This window comes from Chelonia mydas, chromosome 3 (assembly GCF_015237465.2).
Source record: "Chelonia mydas isolate rCheMyd1 chromosome 3, rCheMyd1.pri.v2, whole genome shotgun sequence".
Lineage (NCBI taxonomy): Eukaryota > Metazoa > Chordata > Testudines > Cheloniidae > Chelonia > Chelonia mydas.
In genome coordinates, this window is record NC_057851.1 from 88667680 (window position 1) to 88689013 (window position 21334).

General features: G+C 41.1%; 1 protein-coding gene across 2 annotated transcripts in view; it reads right to left on the reverse strand.

The window, feature by feature from the left end:
* Nucleotides 1-3644: 3644 nt before the first annotated feature.
* MAN1A1 (mannosidase alpha class 1A member 1) overlaps nucleotides 3645-21334 on the reverse strand; it is a 211299-nt gene continuing 193609 nt past the window's right edge. Inside the window, exons 11-12 of one of the 2 annotated variants that reach the window (XM_007069687.4) lie at nucleotides 12829-12944; nucleotides 3645-7349 (exon numbers count right to left, since the gene is read on the reverse strand). In XM_007069687.4, the coding sequence (XP_007069749.2) occupies nucleotides 7223-7349; nucleotides 12829-12944 (243 nt within the window). In that variant the 3' untranslated portion in view covers nucleotides 3645-7222. The remainder of the gene's footprint in view (nucleotides 7350-12828; nucleotides 12945-21334) is intronic. The other variant, XM_043542854.1, reaches the window with a different exon arrangement.

The window sequence follows — 21334 nt, forward strand, 5'->3', positions numbered from 1 at the left end:
GACGGAAAAGACTGATGATATAATCTGGTCACCTCCCTGGTGGTGGTGGTGGAGGATTGTTCCCCATTATACATTTGCAGTACTAATATTTTATCCACTTGAGTAGATGTCCACATGCAGAAGAAAGCCAAAGGCAAAGCCTTGAGGCATCTTATACCAGAGGAGACAAGAGGAAGATGTAAAGCTTCCACCATGTGGTTTGACATGAGACCAAGCAGGAGAGAATGCTGAAGATACTGGACCAGATATCCATGAAGTATGCAATGGAAGTCAGAGGGCTGTTCAAAGAAGAGTCACCTTAGCACTCCAATTCTTGGGGCCCCAGGCTGATGCCCTGAAATTCCTTTAGCAACCGCATGATGCTCTAACAGCCCCAACTGTGTGAACTAGCAGCTGGAGAGCAGCAGACCATAAGGACATCCTGGCCATGACTCCTATGTCAAAAGCAAGGAATGGCAGCTGACGAGTCTTTGTGGTACCAGAGAATCCTTTTTTGCACTGGGTAATATTGCTGGGGAGGTGACTACACTGGTTTTATGGCCAGGATCCACTGACAATACAATAAAAAGTGGCACCGACAAAGAATTTTGCTTTTTGACTCCATGCCAGAGGTACTCAAGAATAGTAGCAGCTTAGTGCTACTCTGATCAATAGTGTGAAAGTAGCACAGTGCTCAAGTAAGATGAGAAGAGAAAGGGATCAATACTGAGATGTAGGTCATTAAGCACCTGTAGAAGGTCAATAACTGTACTGTGAAAGGTTAAATGCCTAACTGAAATCAGCCAAAAGGTGGAGAGCGGATAGAAGTTAAAAGATGAGTTTTTCAAAAAGAAGGGTGATAACAGTGGTTTTGAATACAGGGAGACAGCCCGTGAAGATGGAGTAGCTGATGATGGCAGAGAGATATAAGGCCCAATCGTGAGGCTTTAGAATGGAATAATTTGGTATGGAAGGGAAGTCTGTTCACTATATTGGTTCACAGGTGAGGTTGCATTTCAGTGAAAGCAGGAAGAGAAGGGAGTATTGGGCTGAAAGTGGATCAAGAGATTATGCACAAACATCCATTTACAGTTTAAATGGAATTGTTTGGCAGTTATGTAAAACAGTGGCATGACATTCAACAATTTCACAATTTATTACTGAAAACTCAAATCAGAAGTTAATAATAATTGGATTTTAGGGCATTTCTACATTCCAATTAAAAACCCGTGGCTGGCCTGTGTCAGCTGACTCGGGCTCATGGGGCTTGGGCTAAGGGTCTGTTTAACTGTATAGATGTTAGGGCTTGGACTGGAGCCCAGGGTCTGGAACTTCACAAGGTGGGAGGGTCCCAGTCCTTGGGCTCCAGCTCGAAGCTGAATATCTATACCATCGTTAAACGGCCCCTTAGCCGGAGCCCAGCAAGCCTCAAGTAAGCTGACATGTGGCAGCCATGGGTATTTAATTGAAGTGTAGACATTCCCTTAGACACTTTATAACCATTCAGATATAAACCCTCTGAAGCCCAAGGGCCCAATCCTTGGATTTGGAACCTGCTCTTTGATGCAGGACCTACTCCTTTCAATCTGGGGTTGGACAAGGCTGGTTTAGTCTCAAACTTAAGATAAAGCAGCCAAAAGTTTGTTCCCCAAGCTAAAAGTTTGTTCACCTGAGCCCAGCCGTTCTTTGACTACATTCCTTTTCATAGACACGTCTCCATGCTAGGTCAGGTAGAGAGCGAAGGGGAAGAACAATAGGACAAAGAAGAGTTGGTGGATGCAGCAGTGTGGGAAGAATAGGAAGGAAAGTTAGATGGAGACAGTGGAAGGAGCTATGAATCTTGCCTATTTACAGTCTTGACTTGAAGATCTACTCAATGTCATGTGATACAGCATGGCCAGAAGGCAGCAGGAGAGTGATATAGGAGAGATATGTAAGTCCCAGGATGAGAAGCCTTATTCCCTGTAGAGGGAAGAAAGGTTTCTAAAGATTAATTAAAAGCACCTGAAGCCAATTAGAGCACCTGAAGCTAGTCACCTGATAAAACCCCCCTGCTTCAAACAGCCAGGGGAAGGAGTTGGAGCAGAGAGCAGTTTGAAGGAGTTGAAGTAGAGGAGAGTTTGGAGAAGTGCCGTGGCTGGCTAGAAGACCAAGACCCTAGGTAAAGAGACACCCGGCTTGTGCAGAGAGAGAGAGCAGGAAGCCCCACAAGCTAAAGAGCAGGAGAGGAAAGTAGCCCAGGGGAAAGAAGCACTAGTTCAAGTGGTTTACCACTATCCCTAGGGCCCCTGGGCTGGGACCCGGAGTAGAGGGCGGGCCCGGATCCCTCCCTCTCCACTACCCTTCTATGGGTTACCAGTGGGACAACAGATACCCTAGTTCAGGGGCAGGAAACTGCGCCCTGAACCCCCCCCCACCCCAAGAAGAGGAAGCGCGGGACCCATCATATTCGTACCGGCAATTTGCCACAGTCATTTAACACCTCCAAAACCAAACACCGGACACTGCTCCTCTAATGCAACTTGGCACACGGCTTAATCCACATTTGTAAAGTAAATATTTTCAAAATAGTGTGTTTAATCATTTGGTTAGACTTTCCACTAGATAAAGGTTACATTTTTCATTTAATAGCACTTTGTACATAGTTAGTTGTTTCCTCCTCCTATTTGTGTGGTCCTGTGAGACAGCAACACGGAGACAAATGCATTTTAAAAAACAGAAAGATGTGGATGTAAAACAATGTATTGGCAAGTGGATTTTGAGGCAGGTGCATTATCTTAAATAACTTTTTTTTTTTAAATTGAATAGTGTGTCTAAATTAAGAAGCCTTTAGTTTTAAAGTGATATTTAGAAATTTGTCCTGTAAAAATCAGAATTATTTCGCTTACCAGATGTTTTTGGAGTTGACTGTGGTGCTCTTCATTAAAAAGAAAATAAGAATAAGCTAAAATATATTAAACAAAAAATCTGTTAATTCAACATTAAGGTTGAGATCTTAATCACCCTCACTCAAAAGCTGCAAAATGCAGTCACAGTTCCCATGACAACTGTCCCTCTATCCTCTAGTACATACACTAATGATAACCTTTCATTACGTGATCACATAACACTGGGCAATCTGACAGCCTTGTCATTTCAAAAGCAGTGTTTACTGTATTCCTAAGTGGGAGCTAGTTGAAGTCTGCTTGTGATCCCCACAGCATGCATATTCTGATCATTCTCAGAACTGACCTTGTTTTAGATCATTCCCAACTACCCTGTCATCTCTGTCTGCCCAATTTCCTGTGTCTTTTTTCATTTTGTTTTCTGTTGGTTACCACATTTTTGCCCTTTTTTTTTGTTACTAATAAATATTTCTTCAATAGGACTGATTTAGTGTCCACAGATTTTTGTTATAGCAGCAATTCTATACCCTATTTCACAGACATTAATTGGTACCCTTTGATTAATTACAATACCTTAGCAAGTGATTAACAGTATTCTGCATTTATCAGAGCCACTGATCAGAATTCAGCAGAACAGTGTCCCAACCAGGGCTATGAAGCAGATTACTGCATTTCTTCTGCACTTATTTACAAGCCTCTGAAATACTTACTGTAATTCTTGCAAGATCAGGACCTTCATCCACTTAGTAATACAAAGAATAAACTAACAAAATGAACAGATATATTAAAAGACTTTATTCACAATAGAGAAATTTTTACAAATATAGTTCTTAAAAATTAAGCATCTTGATCTGTTATGTCTCTCATTACGTCAGAGATTTATATAAAGGTGGAAAAGACTAAATGGAATATGTACAAATCAAAAACAATTTAATGGAGAGAAATGGATAATACATATGATGAAGTCACCATAGAAACAGTGAGTCATTGGGTATTGTAGAACTGTCATACAAGAAACATATGCAATATTCATTCCACAAACAATCAAAACAATTGTTGTTTCTGCAACTTAATTTAAGTGCCATTTAAATTATTCACCATTTAGAATTTAACATGTAAACTTAACTGAACTGTTATATGCTGAAAAGGAATGAGAGTTTAGGCAATGTCTTCACAAAGATATTTGATACACTGTTTACAGTTTTTCAAAATTTAGCAGTTTCTCTTCCATATGAATTATCAATTACATATACAGTGGCCTTTAAATCAACAGTTTCCACAGAGTTAATTTCATATTGTAAATACTAGGAAAATACCATTTTAGCTGTGTGGTAACTGTTGGTAAAAGCGGACTGATTAAATGGTGATCACTAGAACATTTCACACTTTGGTGTTTTGGGGTTCTTTTTTAAAAAAAATCAATATTCCTGAACTTACAAAATAGGGTATTCTTACAGTTGGCAAACTCTACATGTTGTACAATCTTCTTGTCTACTTACATAGTTTACAAAAGGTACAGTACAGTGCAGTTCGTACACCTGAATACCAAATACGCTGTCAGCAACAGAATCACATATCAACTTTGTGCTCTTTCAAATCATAACCCCCAAACCAGAAAAATTACACTCTTCAAAATTTCTGTATTCCAGGGAAATCAACATGAAATTTAAATATCTAAACACTTAGAACCCAACTTATACAACCATTTTGCATTCTTTACCTTTATTTGTTGGGAGTAAGGGAAATTTGTATGTACAATAAATTTCCCGCAATTTGTCCCAAGATCACTAAGGGTGTAGAAGACCCTGATCAAGAAAATGTAAAAACCAGGTTTACAAAACACATGTCTCCAAAATACGGTTTTTCTGATTTTATTGGTTTTATCATCTGACTAAAAGAAATGAGACCCACAGAAGCGCACACACGAAAATTACACAGCAGGCAGCACAAGATGTTTATGGATTAAGAGTAACTGGATAAAAATTCAATATTGCCTTTTTTTTTTTTTTTTTTTTTTTGGAGTGGAAGGAAGTGAAAAAATTAGTTGTACTCCAAAATTAGATGGACTTGTATTCCTTTTAAAACCACCTTGTATTATATTGGTGCATCTCATACTGAAAAGGATGACATAGTTAATATTATCCTCAAACGACACAAATCCTGGCCCACTGAAGTCAATGGGAGATTTACCATGCATTTTAATGGAGCATGGTAAATTATTGAATACAAGGCACCTAAAAATGTGGATACCTTGTCACTGATATTTTTTTTTAATGAATACACATATGGATAACGAAGGCTCAAATCCTGATCTGAGCACTGATTAAGAGTAGCCAGGCAGGGCACCAGGCAAGTGTGTGTGGCACAGGAATCTCCCTCCACACCCAGGTTGTGTAGCGCCCAGCAGGTCCTCTCTGCAGGCTCAGCCCAATGATGCATTGCCTCACAAAGGCTTTATGTTCTCACCAAACCCCAAAGGGGGAGGATTAGCATACTAGTGGATCCTCCAGCCTTGCCTCCACCCAGGCAGATTGCATGGGATATACACCCTTTTCTGAACCAGCGGAACACCACGTGTGGCTGTAAACGGCCCTCTGCATCTGCAGAGGAGGGGATATGGATTTGCTCCAAAATGCAGGACATGATGGTAATAAGTTTCCTTCGTTCCTAATTTTTACCTGAAAAAGCCCCATGTTGCAGCACTTCCAGCATTAAGGGGAAAAAAAGGGTTCTTGTTCTTTTGTGAAAGAAGATCTATACCTAATTACGGTTGTGGAACCATAGTGCCTAAATAACTAAGCAGGACATTTGAGTCATCATATGCACTTATTTAAAAGAAAATTGAGAATTACTGTTCTGAACCATGTTGGCTTCTTTGCAGTTACATCACCTAATAGTGTGCTTTTTCATGCTGGGAAGCCAGTGGTCACATCCTACTCTGAACATACAGTACAGTCACCCTGCCTGCAAAAGTTAAGTTCCTAATATCTATATGAATTATTCATGTAAACTATTCCAAAAGGCATCTCAATAGAAAAGGAATTGTGCCTGATTTTTCCCTTTGGTGACTCCATTAAAAGTAGCTTTTCTTGGTAATCCAGGTCTTATGTCTGAAGAATACTTTTAAACACGTTATATTTCTATAACTTTGGTCATCCTTGGAAGAAAGAGTTCTGGGCTTCCAAAATGTACTAATTCTCTGCTGGTCAATTTCCATCTTCCAATGCAAACAATACTTTTTCTTTTTTTTTTTTTTTTTAAAAGACAAGTTTCCTTTGAGCTATTCAGAACTCCTGTTCTGATAATCTTTTTATACTACTTTGTTCCACCTGACTGTCTTAGGTCACAATCTAAACCAAATGGAATTGTTGAAAAGTAAGATCACAACAGATTAAAAAATCATCTCCCCTTCTCTGATTAGAATAATTTGCAGCCTTTAGAAAGGATTTCATAACATCTTATTTATCTCACACATCCAGTCAAACGAAAAAGCTAACAGATTACGTAAATACCTATAAACAAGATATGATTCCCTTTTTAATAATTCAATAATGCCAGTTTTTCAAATTGTTTATTTTGCTCTTACCAAACTGATTATAGAAGTGATAGTAACTCTAGCTAGAAAATGGAAGAAACAATTCAGTTTGCAGTGATATTCTAAACAAAACAAAAACAAAAACGTGAGTTTTAATAAAAACTAGGATCTGTCCAACTAATGTAATGGATTTGTAAAAATGTTTAGGTTCAATTCAAAGTACACTGCAGTTTTAAACAGAATTTGTGTCTGCATCAGATGAAACTATTCCTATGTAGACTTCACTGATAATTAAAAAGTTCAGAAGATATTTTACCAATTGATAGACCCGCATAAGAAGAGGCTGTCACACAGTTACAAGATTTGTCTCAGGTGACAGACAGACAAAACAAAATTAACATAGAACAACAAAAAAAGCTCTTTATACTTAATTCTTTATGGCTTTTTGCAACATGGCAAAATATTACAGCTTAAAGCAGACATCTCCTCACAGAGGAGGAAAGAATTTTGCAGTCAAATCAAAAGTGAAATAGGAAACAAGTCACATGCAGACCCCTCTCTTCTATTTGGCAAAGATGACACTGCAGCTTAATGAAGTCTAGAGACGTCAGATTTCTTAAAAAAAAAAGTGGTTCTGCTGGAAAAATAAGATTAAAAGTTTTGCTGTAATGAATTTAGGTCCATTAATAAGTCTTTACTGGCAAATATAACAGACTGCAAACAGGTTGGCTTAAAACTCAGGAATTTAAGTAAAACTGCATCGTGTGCCCAATATTGGAAAGAAATTTCTAAGGAATGAAACAAAAATTAACTTAACATTGTTTTATTTGTGTTTTTCTTCCTTCTTCCCATCATCTCTGTGAAGAACTGGTAGAGGGTGAGCCTCAGTGTTGAAGATCCAATGTTCAAATGGAAGAAGATCATCGTCAGAAAACAGTAAGTATAAGTACCTGGCAAGAGAAAACAGGTAACATGACAGCACCATGAAATAACCTCAGGTTTAAAGAAGAGAAAGATGGAACTAATTCATTTTCATGGATAAATATTAACTCCCCACTTCTATCAATGGAAATATTAGGTAGCAGATCTAAAGTAAAACATTATCAACCAGTGACAGTTACTAACGTTTTGGCACCAAGCATTGAGACTACTTAATTAAAATTGGCTTCACGGCTTGACAGTAGCAGGTGGTGATGTAAAAATTTCTGTTACGATAAACAAAAAAGATATAAAGTCTAGGTTCTTGAAGTTAAACAGCACTTCTTTTTCTGTTTCATTCTTTTTGGTTACATATTATTACAGCAATATACAGTCATGACAAGCTTTTATAAATGATCACATGCATCAAAAGAAAACTGAGTGCATGTACTGCATCACAAATCCTGTTTGCCTTACTCATAAGAGCATGATTTGGTTCAAGGTATGATATTTAGATAAAAAACAGGGATTGGAACAATACCGTGGATACGTTTACTAAATAGGACTATATTAATACTAATATAATAATCACCATTAAAAGCAACAACACTTACTCACTGTTACACACAGAGATCTTGGAGACACTGTAGTACAGATATAAATTGTACACTCAAATACCACTGCATGGGAACTGTTGGCAAATGCTGACCTTTTAATTCTTACTACTATACTTAACCTTTTAAAGTACTTTACATTTTTCAAATTACAAAGTTTTACAGCAAAATATAATCAAAATAGTTTTTAGAACCCCCTGTATCTTTCTTTACCTTTGTCATTCAGTGCACAGTGCAGTTGGCACTTTCAGCTGAGGTTGCCACATTGGCTGTCTACACTAGGGTTTGTCTGAAAAGGTTTCCGAATGTTGCTAACACAGGTGGAACTTCCCTGGTGACAGGAACAGTGTACACAAGGCTCCCAAGGCTATAAAGGACTAAAAGGATCAGCTTTCCCTTTAGAAGGCAATGGAAATCAGAATACTTGTAAGCTGTCAGATATGCTGTCTCATTTTAAAGTACCTAGTTAAATGAATCAGTGCCACTGTTTAAGTAAACAAAAGGATTAAAAATGTTATAAAACATATTAGAATAGCTTTGGTACATTCTGATTTCAATTGCCTTCTAATAAAATGGAAAATTTCTTCCCTTCCTGTCTGCAGTTTCTGGAGGCAGTTCAAAGCCGTAGCACAGCCTGTCCTAGCCACGCCCCTTTCTCCAGCCTGCTGCCAGAGGATTCATTCCAAAGCTGTGTAAAAACTTGTAGAAAATAATTAATAAAAGTCATTCCAATGCCAACAAAGTAACTAGGTGCAGTGAGTCCTTGCTTATACTGTAACTATTCAAATAAAATGTCGACCCACATCTGGAAACCCATCCAGGGTAGAATTGTGGGAGACACTAACAGCAGAAAAGAAATGATCAGATAAGAAAATTTCCAATCTTCAGCACAACATCTCCCACAGTTCTGTTCTCTGGACAGTTTAACTACTCTGAGGGACCCGATAACTGAAGGTTTTTGGCTAGAGAGCCCAAGGATCCTGCAAACAGTACGCTACTGAGGGCTGACACCTGGGCTGTTGTGGTGTTTGGCTGAAGTCCCTTATCAACTCCTTCTTGAACAACGTCCAGAATAACTGGAATCCCAGGATCTCTTGGATTTTCCTCTGTGCCTAAGCCTATTCCTCCATCTGGACCAAACACTGACTTTGGTCCAGATGGAGGAACAGGCTTTTAGTGAGGAAGCTTTCCTGGAACACATGAGAGTCTCTTTCACTTTGGAATATAGGCCAAGCGTGGCTAACACTTCTCTTGCAACAGTCAAGCTGTCAGATGGAGACTGTCTGGGTCTGGATGGAGGAACAATCCTTGATAAGTAGTGTCTGGCCTCTCCAGTAGCTGCAATGGTGGTTTCAGCTTCAGTTCTCAGTCTGGAGAACCAGGGTCTCCTGAGCCAGTGTGCTAGCATGATCACCCTTGCTTCTTCTAATCTTATTTTTTGGATCACTTTCCCTATGAGAGGGAAGGGTAGAATATGCATACAGCAGGCCTTGAGGCCATCTGTGTGACACAGCATCTGTCCCCACAGATAGGGGTCTGCTTTCCTGGTCAGGTATTTTGGTCACTTTGCATTCTTGTGACTGGCAATCAGGATGACTGAAGGAAGACCGAAAGTCTGTGCCGTCAGATTGTAGACTTCCTGGTTTAGGCACTATTCTGGGTTATTGACACTGTGATGGCCAGTCTACCTTTTGGCTCAGCTCCCCATTTATGTGGATTGCCTTTAGGGAAGGGAGTGTCTTTTCTGCCCATTCCATTATTTCCATTGCTTCTGAATGTAGAGCTACGTTTCTTTTCTCCTTGGTTGTTTATGTATGCAACTATGGGGTTGGACCAGGACATGCTTCCCTTCCAAATGGCTCTGGAATCTCAGAATAGCTAGTTTGTCCGCTCGAAGCTCTAAGACATTGATGATATGACAACTGGATGAGGGAGGGATAAGGTGGAGCCCGTAGCTTGAGGGAGCACCCCTGGTGCAGTTTGTCTCTTACATCCACTTATCTGCGGTAGAAACAAGCTATTAGTTTAGAAAGTGGGAAACCCTGCCTCCCAAGCTCAGGTCTGGGAGGAGGCACATGCTCATTGCCATAATCAGCCCCAGGAGGTTGCGGGAGCATCTCTAGGTTTTCCATTTGCTTTCCATTCCATCGAAGATTTTTCCCTTGACGTGTTATCTTTCCTCTGGAACCTCTGAGAGGAAGATGGATGAAAAGGAGCATCTCTGTCTGATAGAGGGTTTGAAGTCCCCTCTTAGAGCACTAATTGGAGAGGGGAAGGAACTGTAAGTTTGGCAGCATTTTCAGCCACTATTTTCTCCAATTTTTCTCCAAAGAGAAAAAATCCTGTGAATTTAGATGAGCACAGGACTTGTTTGGAGTGAGTATCTACCTTTCAGGTAGGAAGTCATATGTGTCTCCTGGGTACTGAGCTGGATGTCATGGCCCTGGCAGAAAACCTCATAGCATCCATTGAAGTATCTGCCATGAATGATGTTGTATAGATGTAAAGTTGGGTTGATCTCTGCCTGTAAGGGCTTTAAGGTCCTCCAGCCATGACACTGCTCTCAGGGTGGCTTCCACCTTCCTATTTGTTGGATTCTTGGGGACTAAGTCCCCTTTGGATGGAATAACCATATCCTTTGGTAGAGAAGCTATGGCATCATCAACCTTAGGTACATTTGTAAGAGCATTCTTTTGGATCTTGAAGCTTGCAGAAGTTGAGAACATGGCTGTTAACATATTTACTCTTTCCAGGAGATTCCCTCTCCCCCAGATTACTTCCTCAAAGGATGCATGCAGGGGAATCGCTGCCTAAGGACAATATTTGGAAGGGAGGTATTTGCTCCAAGGCTTGAGGGCATGCTCAGCTGAAACTGAATCATGGATACAATCTTTTTGCACACGGCTTCGAGCTTCTCAAGGGGGGTTGAAAACTTGGTTGCATTTTGTTTGTGTCCTGCTCATAATCAGAGTCTGATAATAGATCTCCTTCCTTGGTAGAGGAGGCGGTGTCTGGGTCAGAGGACGAATACCTATTTGGTTTTTTGTACTTTTTCTTACCCTTAAAAAAATATTAAAATATCCAAAAGAATTTTTAATGTGCTTTACAAGCCAGCGGACTGTGCCCTGGATGGGGTCTTTTGTGGCTAGCCTTGTGCAGGGTCATGAGTCCTCTAGAAATTTCTCTCTTGGAGTCCTCCCGTGTAGACTCCCACTCCCGCAGGCTGGGGGATGGGAATTCACTGCTATTTTTCTGAATCAAGCTGATAGGAAGGTGGGGCTGATTGTGAACCCTGCTTCTACCCCCAGACCATTTAGGACCCATTTCAGGACTTGGGGTAGGACAGTAGCCCTACTAGTGTCTTATTCTTATGGTCCTGAATTGCCCCAGGACTTATCCTCTTGGCCATCTGAATTAAGTCCTCCCTCATCCTTACAACCTCCCGCTATTCTGCTCTGTCTCCTCTGATCAGGCATTTCTGTGGGGGAGTCAGGGTTTCTTGAGGAGATGGGATACCAACATGGCTGTCTGACTCAAAGTTCTGTATCCTAGCAGTGCTAGGGCTGGCTGGCTGAGAACAGGCAGGGCATAACTTGCCCTCTGTAAAGCCTGTTAAAGCTGCCTCACAAATGGTGCACCTTTTAGGCTTAGTCCAGTGCTCATGTGGCTGCTGTACCATCCCTGGAAGGGAGGACTACTCCAGATGGCTTCAGCCATGTGCCGCTAAATACCCGCTTTAAGAGGAGGAGCAGAGGAAAGAACAAAGAAGGGTGCTCGATACAGCCCGAAAACAAAACAAAGTAAAAATAAGAAGGCAAAGGAAAGTTCAGAAACAAAGGGAACATCCACTCTCTGCTGTGGTGGAGGCAGATGATCTGGCAGCAGGCTGGAGAAAGGAGCGTGGCTAGCACAGGCTGTGCTACAGCTTTCAACTGCCTTCAGAAAGAGCAGACAGAATGGGAATAGCCCATGTGAAGGAAAACTGTGGGAGATGCTAGGCTTCAGAAAAAACTTGTCTCTTCAGTCCTCCCTTTGCATAAAACTGTCAAAAAGGCTGTTTGACTGTTAAGTGTTCTTTGTTTTTTTAACTCTTTCACAAAAGTGTGTTTTGGAGCATGGTTTAAGACTGGGTTATTCAAACTAATATAATCAGAAACCCAGTGGGCTCAACGATAGTTGAGAGCAAAATCTCCAAGAAGCCATAACAAGTTTGTTTGGTCAAAAACCTTACATGGCTGGCTTAAAGGACTGTATTATGAAGACAGAATACTAGATTGTACAATATGCTCTTAAAAAAATCCCACATGTATAGACACAAAATTAAAAACCCACTAAGGAAATACACTTTCAGTAGAAACTGCAGGATTACATTGTTATTATACAAGGCTGGGTTGCAAAGAATAGAAAGAAATGGGGAAAAAAAGATTGATGCATGATTTCCTTTCTTTCATTAAAAGCTGAGGAGAGAATGAGGGCCCCTTTTTTGTTCTCTTATCAAGTCTGTGTGAATTTACCATAAAAGTTAGTTCCTTTTTTTCTGCTCCATAGTTGACATGAAAAGTATTCAGTACAAGAGGACAATCTCACCATCTTGTCTGGTAAAACAGTGGTACTGGTATTGGCATGTATAACTAGAACCTATCAAAATTGTGAGATGTAATTTCTTAACAATAAATACCAAGTGTCTTTAACCGAGGTAAAGATATTTCCAAAAGTCACAGAATTCAGTTTATTAATAAAAATGTAATCTATCTGCCTGCCATGTAACAAAAGCTGCATACTGTTCCAGTCAGATTTTACATTACATGAATGTCAAGACTACTAATGTTAAGTACTCATCTGTAAAGAAAATCTGTAGAGGTTCATTAATATAAATTAAGTCTCCTTGCTAACTTACTTGAGGGTCTCTGAAAGGAAGAAACTCTGCTGAACATCATCATGGCTTTGATGGTTGCTATAAACATCTCTAATTCCAGAATAGCCACCATCTACTCTGCAATGTTGTTCCAATGCCTGAATTCATGAGAGAAAAAAATTAAGTTAAAGAAAATTAATCTTCTGTCAATTCTACTGTTAGTCTGCCAAATCCAATTACACTGCAGCTAAATGAGAACCCTTTTGTCATAGTGTCCTTGGGAAAGATTTGAAATTGCAGAACTAGATAAATATACTTAAAATTCTTGTATTTTTACTTTTGACAGGGTGCATATATTGGCATAATTATATATTTATGGGGAAAAAAGCAAAAATGGAGGTGACCTACCTATAAAAGGAGGTTCTGTGAGATGGATGGTCCCTATCTGTGTTCCACATGTGGGTCCGCAGGTGCACCAAGTACCTGGGGCCAGCGGATCTTGCCCCACCTTGTTCATTTATATAGAAGAGGGTCATGTTGTCTGACGTTATCTAGGCACACTGGGATCATATGAATGGTAGGAATGCATTGCAGGCCTGTCTGACTGACATTAGTTCCAAGAGATTGATATGCATCCTGGCCTTCCGAGGTGTCCACATATTTTATGACTGCTTATGTGGGCTCCCCAACCTATGAGGGATGCATCTGTGCTTATTGTCACGCTGGGTGTGGGAGGCAAAAAAAGGGACTCCAATACATGTATTTCAGGTTTGTCCAAAAAGTAAGTGAAGCACTGATGTTGATGGAGATTGTTGCTACAGCATTTATGCTATGTCTGTCTGATGTATATCTTGCCCTGAGCCAGGCTTGCAGACAATGGAGATGTAGCCTGGTGAACAGAATTATGTAAGTACAGGAGGCCATGTGGCTTAGCAGAAAAAGATGGACCTAGACTGGTGTTCAGGGTTTATGAGTGACTTGTTTTTAATCAGACTGCTCTTGGTATGGAATCGGTCTGCTGGGAGGTAGGCCCTCACTGTGGTCAAGTCCAGGGGTGCCCCTATAAAGTTTATGAGATACTTGGGAGTCAGAGTAGACTTCCCCATGTTTAGGCACGTTCCCAAGTATGCCAGGAAGTGGCGCAAGGACAAGGTTGCCGACACCTTCCAAATATGATCTGCCTGTTAGAAGCCACTTGTCCAAGTACAGGAAGATGGTGTAGTCATTTTATCTCATCTGTGCTGCGACCACTGAAAAGACCTTCATGAAGTTCTTGGGTACTGCTGCCAGCCCAAACAGAAGTACTCTGAACTGGTAATGTTCCTGTCCTACCAGAAAACTGAGGAACCTTCTGTGGGATGGGTGAAAACACCTTGCACATTGGAGGGCTGCAAACCACTTGACTTCCTCCAAGGAGGGAATTATTGATGCCAGCATAACCATGAAGAATTTTCATTTGCAAAAATAAATAAATAGCTGACATAGGTTAAAAATGGGCTTCCATTCTCCCTTTTTCTTTGGATCTATGAAATAGTTGAGTAAACCCTTTCTCTTGATGCTGAGGTGGCACTTGCTCTATATCTTCCTGAACCAGAAGAGAGTCCACCTTCTATTAGAGTTGCTCCTTGTAACAGTGGTCCTTGAAGAGGGGCTGGGAAGGGTGTTTTGAAAAAGGCGGGGAAAGAAACTTGATGGTATAACCGAAGTGGATGATGTCTAGTATTCACTTGCCCATTGTTATAGCCCTCCAGTTGTGCCCAGAGTGTGCAAGGTGGCCACCAAAACAGACTTTGGAAACAGGTTGGAGATGGCATCATTGTTAAAGGTCGCAACTCTCAAGCAACCCATCAAAAGTAACCTTTGGCTGGTGGATGAGGTTGGATGGCTGTTGTCAAGGTGGATGGTAGTGGCACATTAGCCACTGGACCAATGGGGCCCATGCCCAGGGGCCCCGGCCAATTGGGGTGCCCCTGCACTCTGACCGCTCAGCGCTCCTGCCGGGGAGCAGGGTCAGGGTGCTGGGTCTTCTCCAGCTCCCTGGCAGAAATGCCGGGCAGACGGGGGGAGGGGCGGGGGGGAAGCAGGAAAAGCCCCCATGCTCCAACCTCATTTCCCTAGCAGGAGCGTGGGGCGGGGGGGGGGGGGGGCGGGGGAAGAGGGGAGAACTGCAGGCAGAAGAGGTGGGGAGGGCTCCCCACTTCCTCTAGTCCAAGGCCCCACAAACGCTAATCTGCCTTTGGTGGATGGGACTGCATATGTTGGGCTCCGCATGCTCTAATGCTTGTGTGGTGATTTTTATGGTCTTCGGTGGTAGAAAGACTGCAGAAGGGTCTTGGCTCATACACCTGTTAATGACACCTCCTTTTCGTGGCTGGGATATAAATGCCCAGGGAGAGCTGTCCTGGAGTCTTTTAGTGAGTGCAAAAACCCATCTGTTTTCTCCCTAAAGATACTGGTTTAATCAAAAGGTAAGTCCTCACTGGACCTCTGAACGTGTCCGGAGAAACCTGAAGATGAAGCCACAACTATCACCACATTACTATAGTGGTCACTGTACATCTTGATGGGGTACTGGCCGCGCTAACTGCAGTTTGCAAAGAAGTTTTAGCCACAATTCTACCTTCCTCAACAAGGGTTTGGAATTGGGCCCTTTCCTCCTGGGGGAGTTTTGTCTTGTGAGTAGTTCATAAAGTCATATGTCTCTATCAGGGCCTTGTAGTTAGAGATTCTGAACTCCAGAATGTCCCATCCTGCCCAAAGTCCCTAGCAGTACAAGCAGCCATGGAAAGACCCAAGCAGCAACACCCAAAAACGAACCCTGTGGACATGAGATGGTCCAGTTGTTTCGCTCTGTTGTCCACCGGAATGGTTTTAGTGTGTTGCTGCCTGGATATTTCCATGGCTGCCTGTACTACCTGGGACTTTGGGGCAGGATGGGTGAACAAGTATTCTGTCCCTTTTGCTGGCACAAAGTAATGTTTCTTAGCTCTTTTAGGGGAATAGGGTACATGTTGCCTGTGTAGGCCATATGCTCCAGCTGGTTATATAATGGTTTCATTCACTAGGAGAGCTACTTGACTGGGTCCTATAGGCTGCAGGGTATCCAAGTGCTTATATCCTGAACTTATAATGGGATCTGAAGTATTGTCACCATCCTCCTCAACAATTATTGGTATTGTTTATGGTCACCAGGTGGGGATGGTGAAGACGGAATAATTGCCTCATTGGGTGAGGAAGATTACTCCTGTTGGTACGTCCAGTATTGGCGTATCCAGCTTGTCATCTTCCTCTTCCACACAGTCCTGCACAGCCAGTTGCTGTTGCCTAGGAGGAGAGTAATTCTCTGGTAGAGTGTACAGGTCCAGGGTGTTGTGCAAAAGGATCCCATGATCCCCAATAGGGCCAGCATGAAGGGTCACAAAAGCTGGTTGTGGGGGGAGGGGAAGGGACCCCCAAAGCAGGATACCAGCGGTCCTTTGGAGGATAATCCTGCTTGAGCTGAGGATGGGGTCCATCAAAACAACTGAAGCCCTGTCTGGGCTAACCTCTCTGGGGGTTCATCCAGGACATCAGATTCAGCTGATAAAAAGGCAGGGTCAGTTTCCACTGGAGGTCCTGCAGTGCCAGTGGAAGGAAGCTTTGGTGTGTGGTCAGAGAAGGGATTTAATTCCTCCTTGAGATAGCATCCTCTTCTGGGCTGAAAATATCCCTCAGAAGGACTGGACTCAAAAGCAGAGGATTGCGTGGGTGCTTAGCATGAGACAATCCACGATGCTGGCGCAGACCAACAGATACGACTTGCAAGATTTTTCAGTTATAGGTGTATGATGCACATGTGTACCCATTTACTGAACAGACATAAGGACCAGCACGTGAAAAAAAAACCCAAAAAAACAACAACAACAAGTTTATAGAAGAAATAGTATAGCATAGTAACTTTTTTTTACAAAACTGAATTTTCAGGGTGAGGAAACAAGAAGGTTTGATCACCCTTTCAAATATTGTCCATGGAATCATAGAAAGGCCAGAAGAGATCATTGTGATCATCTAGTGTGACCTCTTGTATAAAACAAAGGCCCAGAGAATTTCCTCAAAATAATTCCTAGAGTGCATCTTTTAGAAAAACATCCAATCTTGATGTAAAGTGGTCACTGATGGAGAAGGCACCACAATTCTCAGTAAATTGTTCTAATGGTTAATTACTCTCATGGTTAAAATGCGTGCCTTATTTCTAAGTGACAGCTTATATTAATCTCATTTTCCTTTCATTAATAGGGCTCCCTCTATCACAGGATAGTCCCTATAATCCTACAGGTATTCAAAGAAAGATCTCTAGCACAGTCTATTAGATTCCATCATATTAGACTCAATTATCATTAAACTCCTGATTTAATCCAGAGATCTACAACAACCTGAAACCAGAAATGAGTCATATAAAAGTGAAAACGAAGTCAAATTACTAAGAATGAATATAAAAAACACCACAAGCACGTAAGGACAAAATTAGAAAGGCCAAGGCGCAAAATGAGATTAAACTAACTGTGGACAAAGTGTAACAAGAAATCATTTTACAAATACATTAGAACCAAGAGGAAGGCTAAGGGTAGGGTAGGCCCATTTACTCTATGTGAAGGGAAAGACAATAACTGAAAATGCAGCAGTGGTCTAAGTATTAAATGCGTGTTTTTGTTTTCACCAAAAAGGTTAGCAGTGACTGGACAACGAACAAACTGAACAGTGTAAATGAGGTAGGATCTGAGGCTGAAAAAGGGAAAGAATTACTTAGACAAGTTAGATGTCTTCAAGAAGGCAGGGCCTGATGAAACACATTATGGACTACTGAAGGAACTGGCCAAAGAGATCTCTCAATCATTAGCAATTATCTTTGAGAACTCGTGAAGGACGGGAGAGATCCCAGAGGGCTGGAAAAAGGCAAATAAAGTATCTATGTATAAAAAGGGGAATAAGGACAACCCAGGAAATTATAGACCAGACAGCTTAACTTTGGTACCCAGAAAGATAATGGAACAAATAATCAGTTTGTAAGCACCTAGAAGATAATAAGATAAGAAGAAACAGTCAACATGGATTTGTCAAGAAATCACCTCAAACCAACCTAAAATCCTCCTTTGATAGAGTAACGAGACTTTTGGACATGGGAAGCAGTAGATGTGATATAGCTTGACTTTAGTAAGGCTTCTGATACTGTCTCATATATATCTATAACTAGGGAAATGCAGCTATATGTCCCTAGCTTAGATGAATATACTAAAGATGGGAGCACAACTGGCTACAAAACTACTCAGAGCAGTCATCAATGGTTCACAGTCAAGCTAAATGGGTCAAAGATCTCTTCAGCCAGTTTCTCAAGTACTCTAGGATGTATTTTGTCAGGTCCAAGCTTCAAGGACATACTGAGCAGGGTCCTGCAGGGATCTGTTCTGGGTCCAGTTCTATTCAATATCTTCATACATGATTTTAATAATGGCATAGACAGGAAGGACACTTATAAAGTTTGCAGACAATATGAAGCTGGGAGGAGTTTCAAGCACTTTGGAGGACAGGATCAGAAATCAAAATGATTTTGACAAACTGTAGAAATGGTCTGAAATAAATAGGATAAAATTCAATAAATGCAAAGTACCACGCTCAGGAAGGAATAATCAACTGCAGAAATACAAAATGGGAAAGGACTGCTTAGGAAGGAGAATTACAGAGAAGGATGTGGGAGTTAGAGTGGATCACAAACTAAATATGAGTCAACATAACAAAACAGTGTTACAAAAAATAGAACATCATTTTGGGATGTATTAACACGAGTGTTGTAAGCAAGACATGAGAACTATTTCTTCTGCTCTATTCAGCATTGATAAGGCCTCAACTGGAGTATTGTGTCCAGTTCTAGGCAACACAGTGGAGAGCAACAAAAATGATTTAATGGTCAAGAAAAACATGACCTACAAGGAAAGATTGAAAAAGCTGAGTTTGTTCAGTCTGGAGAAGAGAAGACCGAGGGGGGACATGGCAGCAATCTTCAAGTATGTAAAAGGTTGTTATAATGACAAGGGTGATAAATTGTTCTCCTTAGCCACTGAGGACAGAAAGACGTGATGGGCTTAAATTATAGCAAAAGAGGTTTAGGTTGGACATACTTTCCAACTGTCAAGAGTTGTTAAGCACTGAAACATATAATCTAGGTAGGCTATAGAATCTCCATCATTGGAGGTTTTTAAGAACAGGTTAGACAAACACCTGTCAAAGATGGTCTAGATAATACTTAGTCCTGTCTCAGTGCAGATGACCTACTGAGGTCCCTTCCAGTCCTGCATTTCTACGATTCTATGCTTCTATAATGCAGAGCTATACCCTTACAAAGAAAGCCCTGTATACTCCACAGCAAGTTTGAACTGAATTCTATGGCAAGGCCCCTATATTATTCTGCACTTCTGAGCAGCAGACTGGAGATTCTACATCAGCTTCTGATAAATTTAAAATTGGAGGTTTATACTGAAATAAATATGAAAATGTATAATGCAATCACTACAGTATCCCCCTCTCTTATCTATTAGTTCTTAATTCAGTTTATGCTGTTTCCAAATTTTTTAATTTTTCAATGTGCTGCAAAATTTTGTATTGACAAGTATAAGCATTACAGAAGGCGGAGGTTTTTGCAATTGTGTAAGGGACAGCTGGCACCAGGGAAGGTATGGGAGGTAGTCTGGATTTGTGTGAAAAGCATTTTCATAGCTGATCATTTTACCATCCAGCTGAACAGTTAACATTATTAAAACTGAAATTTACAAGAAACCAGCTGAATAGTTAGCATTAAATTTACAAGAAACCCAAGGACTAGGTTATTAGATAAACCTGTATTAATCTGTTATTTCTGTATTATGGTGGCATTTGGTAGTGACTTCACAGTTAGGGCTGTTTTCTAAAATGAGCTTTAAAATGGGGCATAAATTCCTTCTTTTATTTAAAAGTAAGTGGCTAATCAGTATGAAATTTCACATAGGATTAGTTTTTATAACCTTTGAATTTTCTATATAATTTTTATTTGGTTTCTTTTCATAAATTTTTAAAGGGAAGTCACTGAAGTTGGGATCTGGCTGAAATTTTCCTTGGTAGTAGTCCCACTTTTCATTGTTGACAGATATCTCTCAAAATATTTTCCATGTACCCATATTTTGGTAATCTCTGATTAGATTTGGTGCAACAGGTAGTTGTTTTAGATGTTGGATTGAGGGTTATTTTAAAAGTTAATGAAAGTTTGTGCTGCGCACACAAACTGATTGACTGATGGAAGCCAGGTGTGAATAAAAGATTTTTATACTACAACAAAGAAGGATCTGTATTCACTGGCTGACATACAAGAGCTTATGTACAATTACTGACAGATAAAATTTCTGTCAGCCCCTGCATTAGCACCCACATCTGACCTCCCATCTCCCCCTCACCTCTTCGCTGCCAAACTCCAGGCGCCAATTATTAATTTAAAAAACTAGCAAAAAAGAAAGCTCTCTGCTCTGGGGACCTTTGGGAAGGGGTGGAATCAGGGCGTATTAGTGTTGATGAAAAATTATTTAGTAAAGGGTGTGCCCAAGGGAAGAAGTGGATTCTCTATCTCTTGATGTTTTGAAATCAAGACTAGTTTCTGATGCCTTTCTGGAAGAGAGGCGTAAGCCCAACTCAAATTATGGGCTCACGGCCTGGGGCTGGAGGGGAAACTAGCAAATTAATACCCAAAAAAAGTCACTGTGAAGTAGTCAGGGTTGCCCCGCCCCACATACCATACCTGACACAAATCCAGAAAAGAAAATGATACATTCAGTTATTTAACTGTTCATACCCTCTACTCCTCCCCAGTCACACGCTTATTACCAAAACAGGCCATCCATCATAACCTAATTTTGACATCTCTGTGGGGCCAACATGCCGTTTAACTCCCTTTCTACCCATGTCCGTTTACCAAACAACCTCTCTCCCAACATAACCAAACTTTTACCTCTCCCCGGCTTTTACCTCTCCCCCTCCATAGCAAGGGCCATCAGCTGATCGGCCGCAGGGAGGGAGAGAAGGAGGGGCAGAAATCCAGCACGCTTGGGGAAGAGGTGGGGGGAGGGGGAAGCTTGCCTGCCCTGCAAGGAGAGAGCGGTGGGTGGGGGTCCGGAAAAGAGCGGGCCGGGCCCGACTTTTAGTGGCAAGGTGCTGTCTGCCCGGGTCCGGCAGACAGTAGCGTGCCATTAAAAATTGGCACGCGTACCATAGGTTGCCGACCCCTGGTCTAGAAGACTAAGGCAGAATGAATTACAATGGCTGGAAGTTGAAGCTCAACAGCTTCAAAATAGAAGTAAGATTCAATTTTTTTACCAGCAAGGGTAATTAACCATTTGAACAACTTGATTTTTAAATCAAGATTGGATGTTTTTGCTCTAGTTCAAACAAGAATTAATTCAGCGAAGTCCAATGACCTGTATCTCTACACAAGGTCAGGCTAGATGATCAGAATGGTTCCTTCTGGCTTTGGGCTTTATGAATCTATAACTTA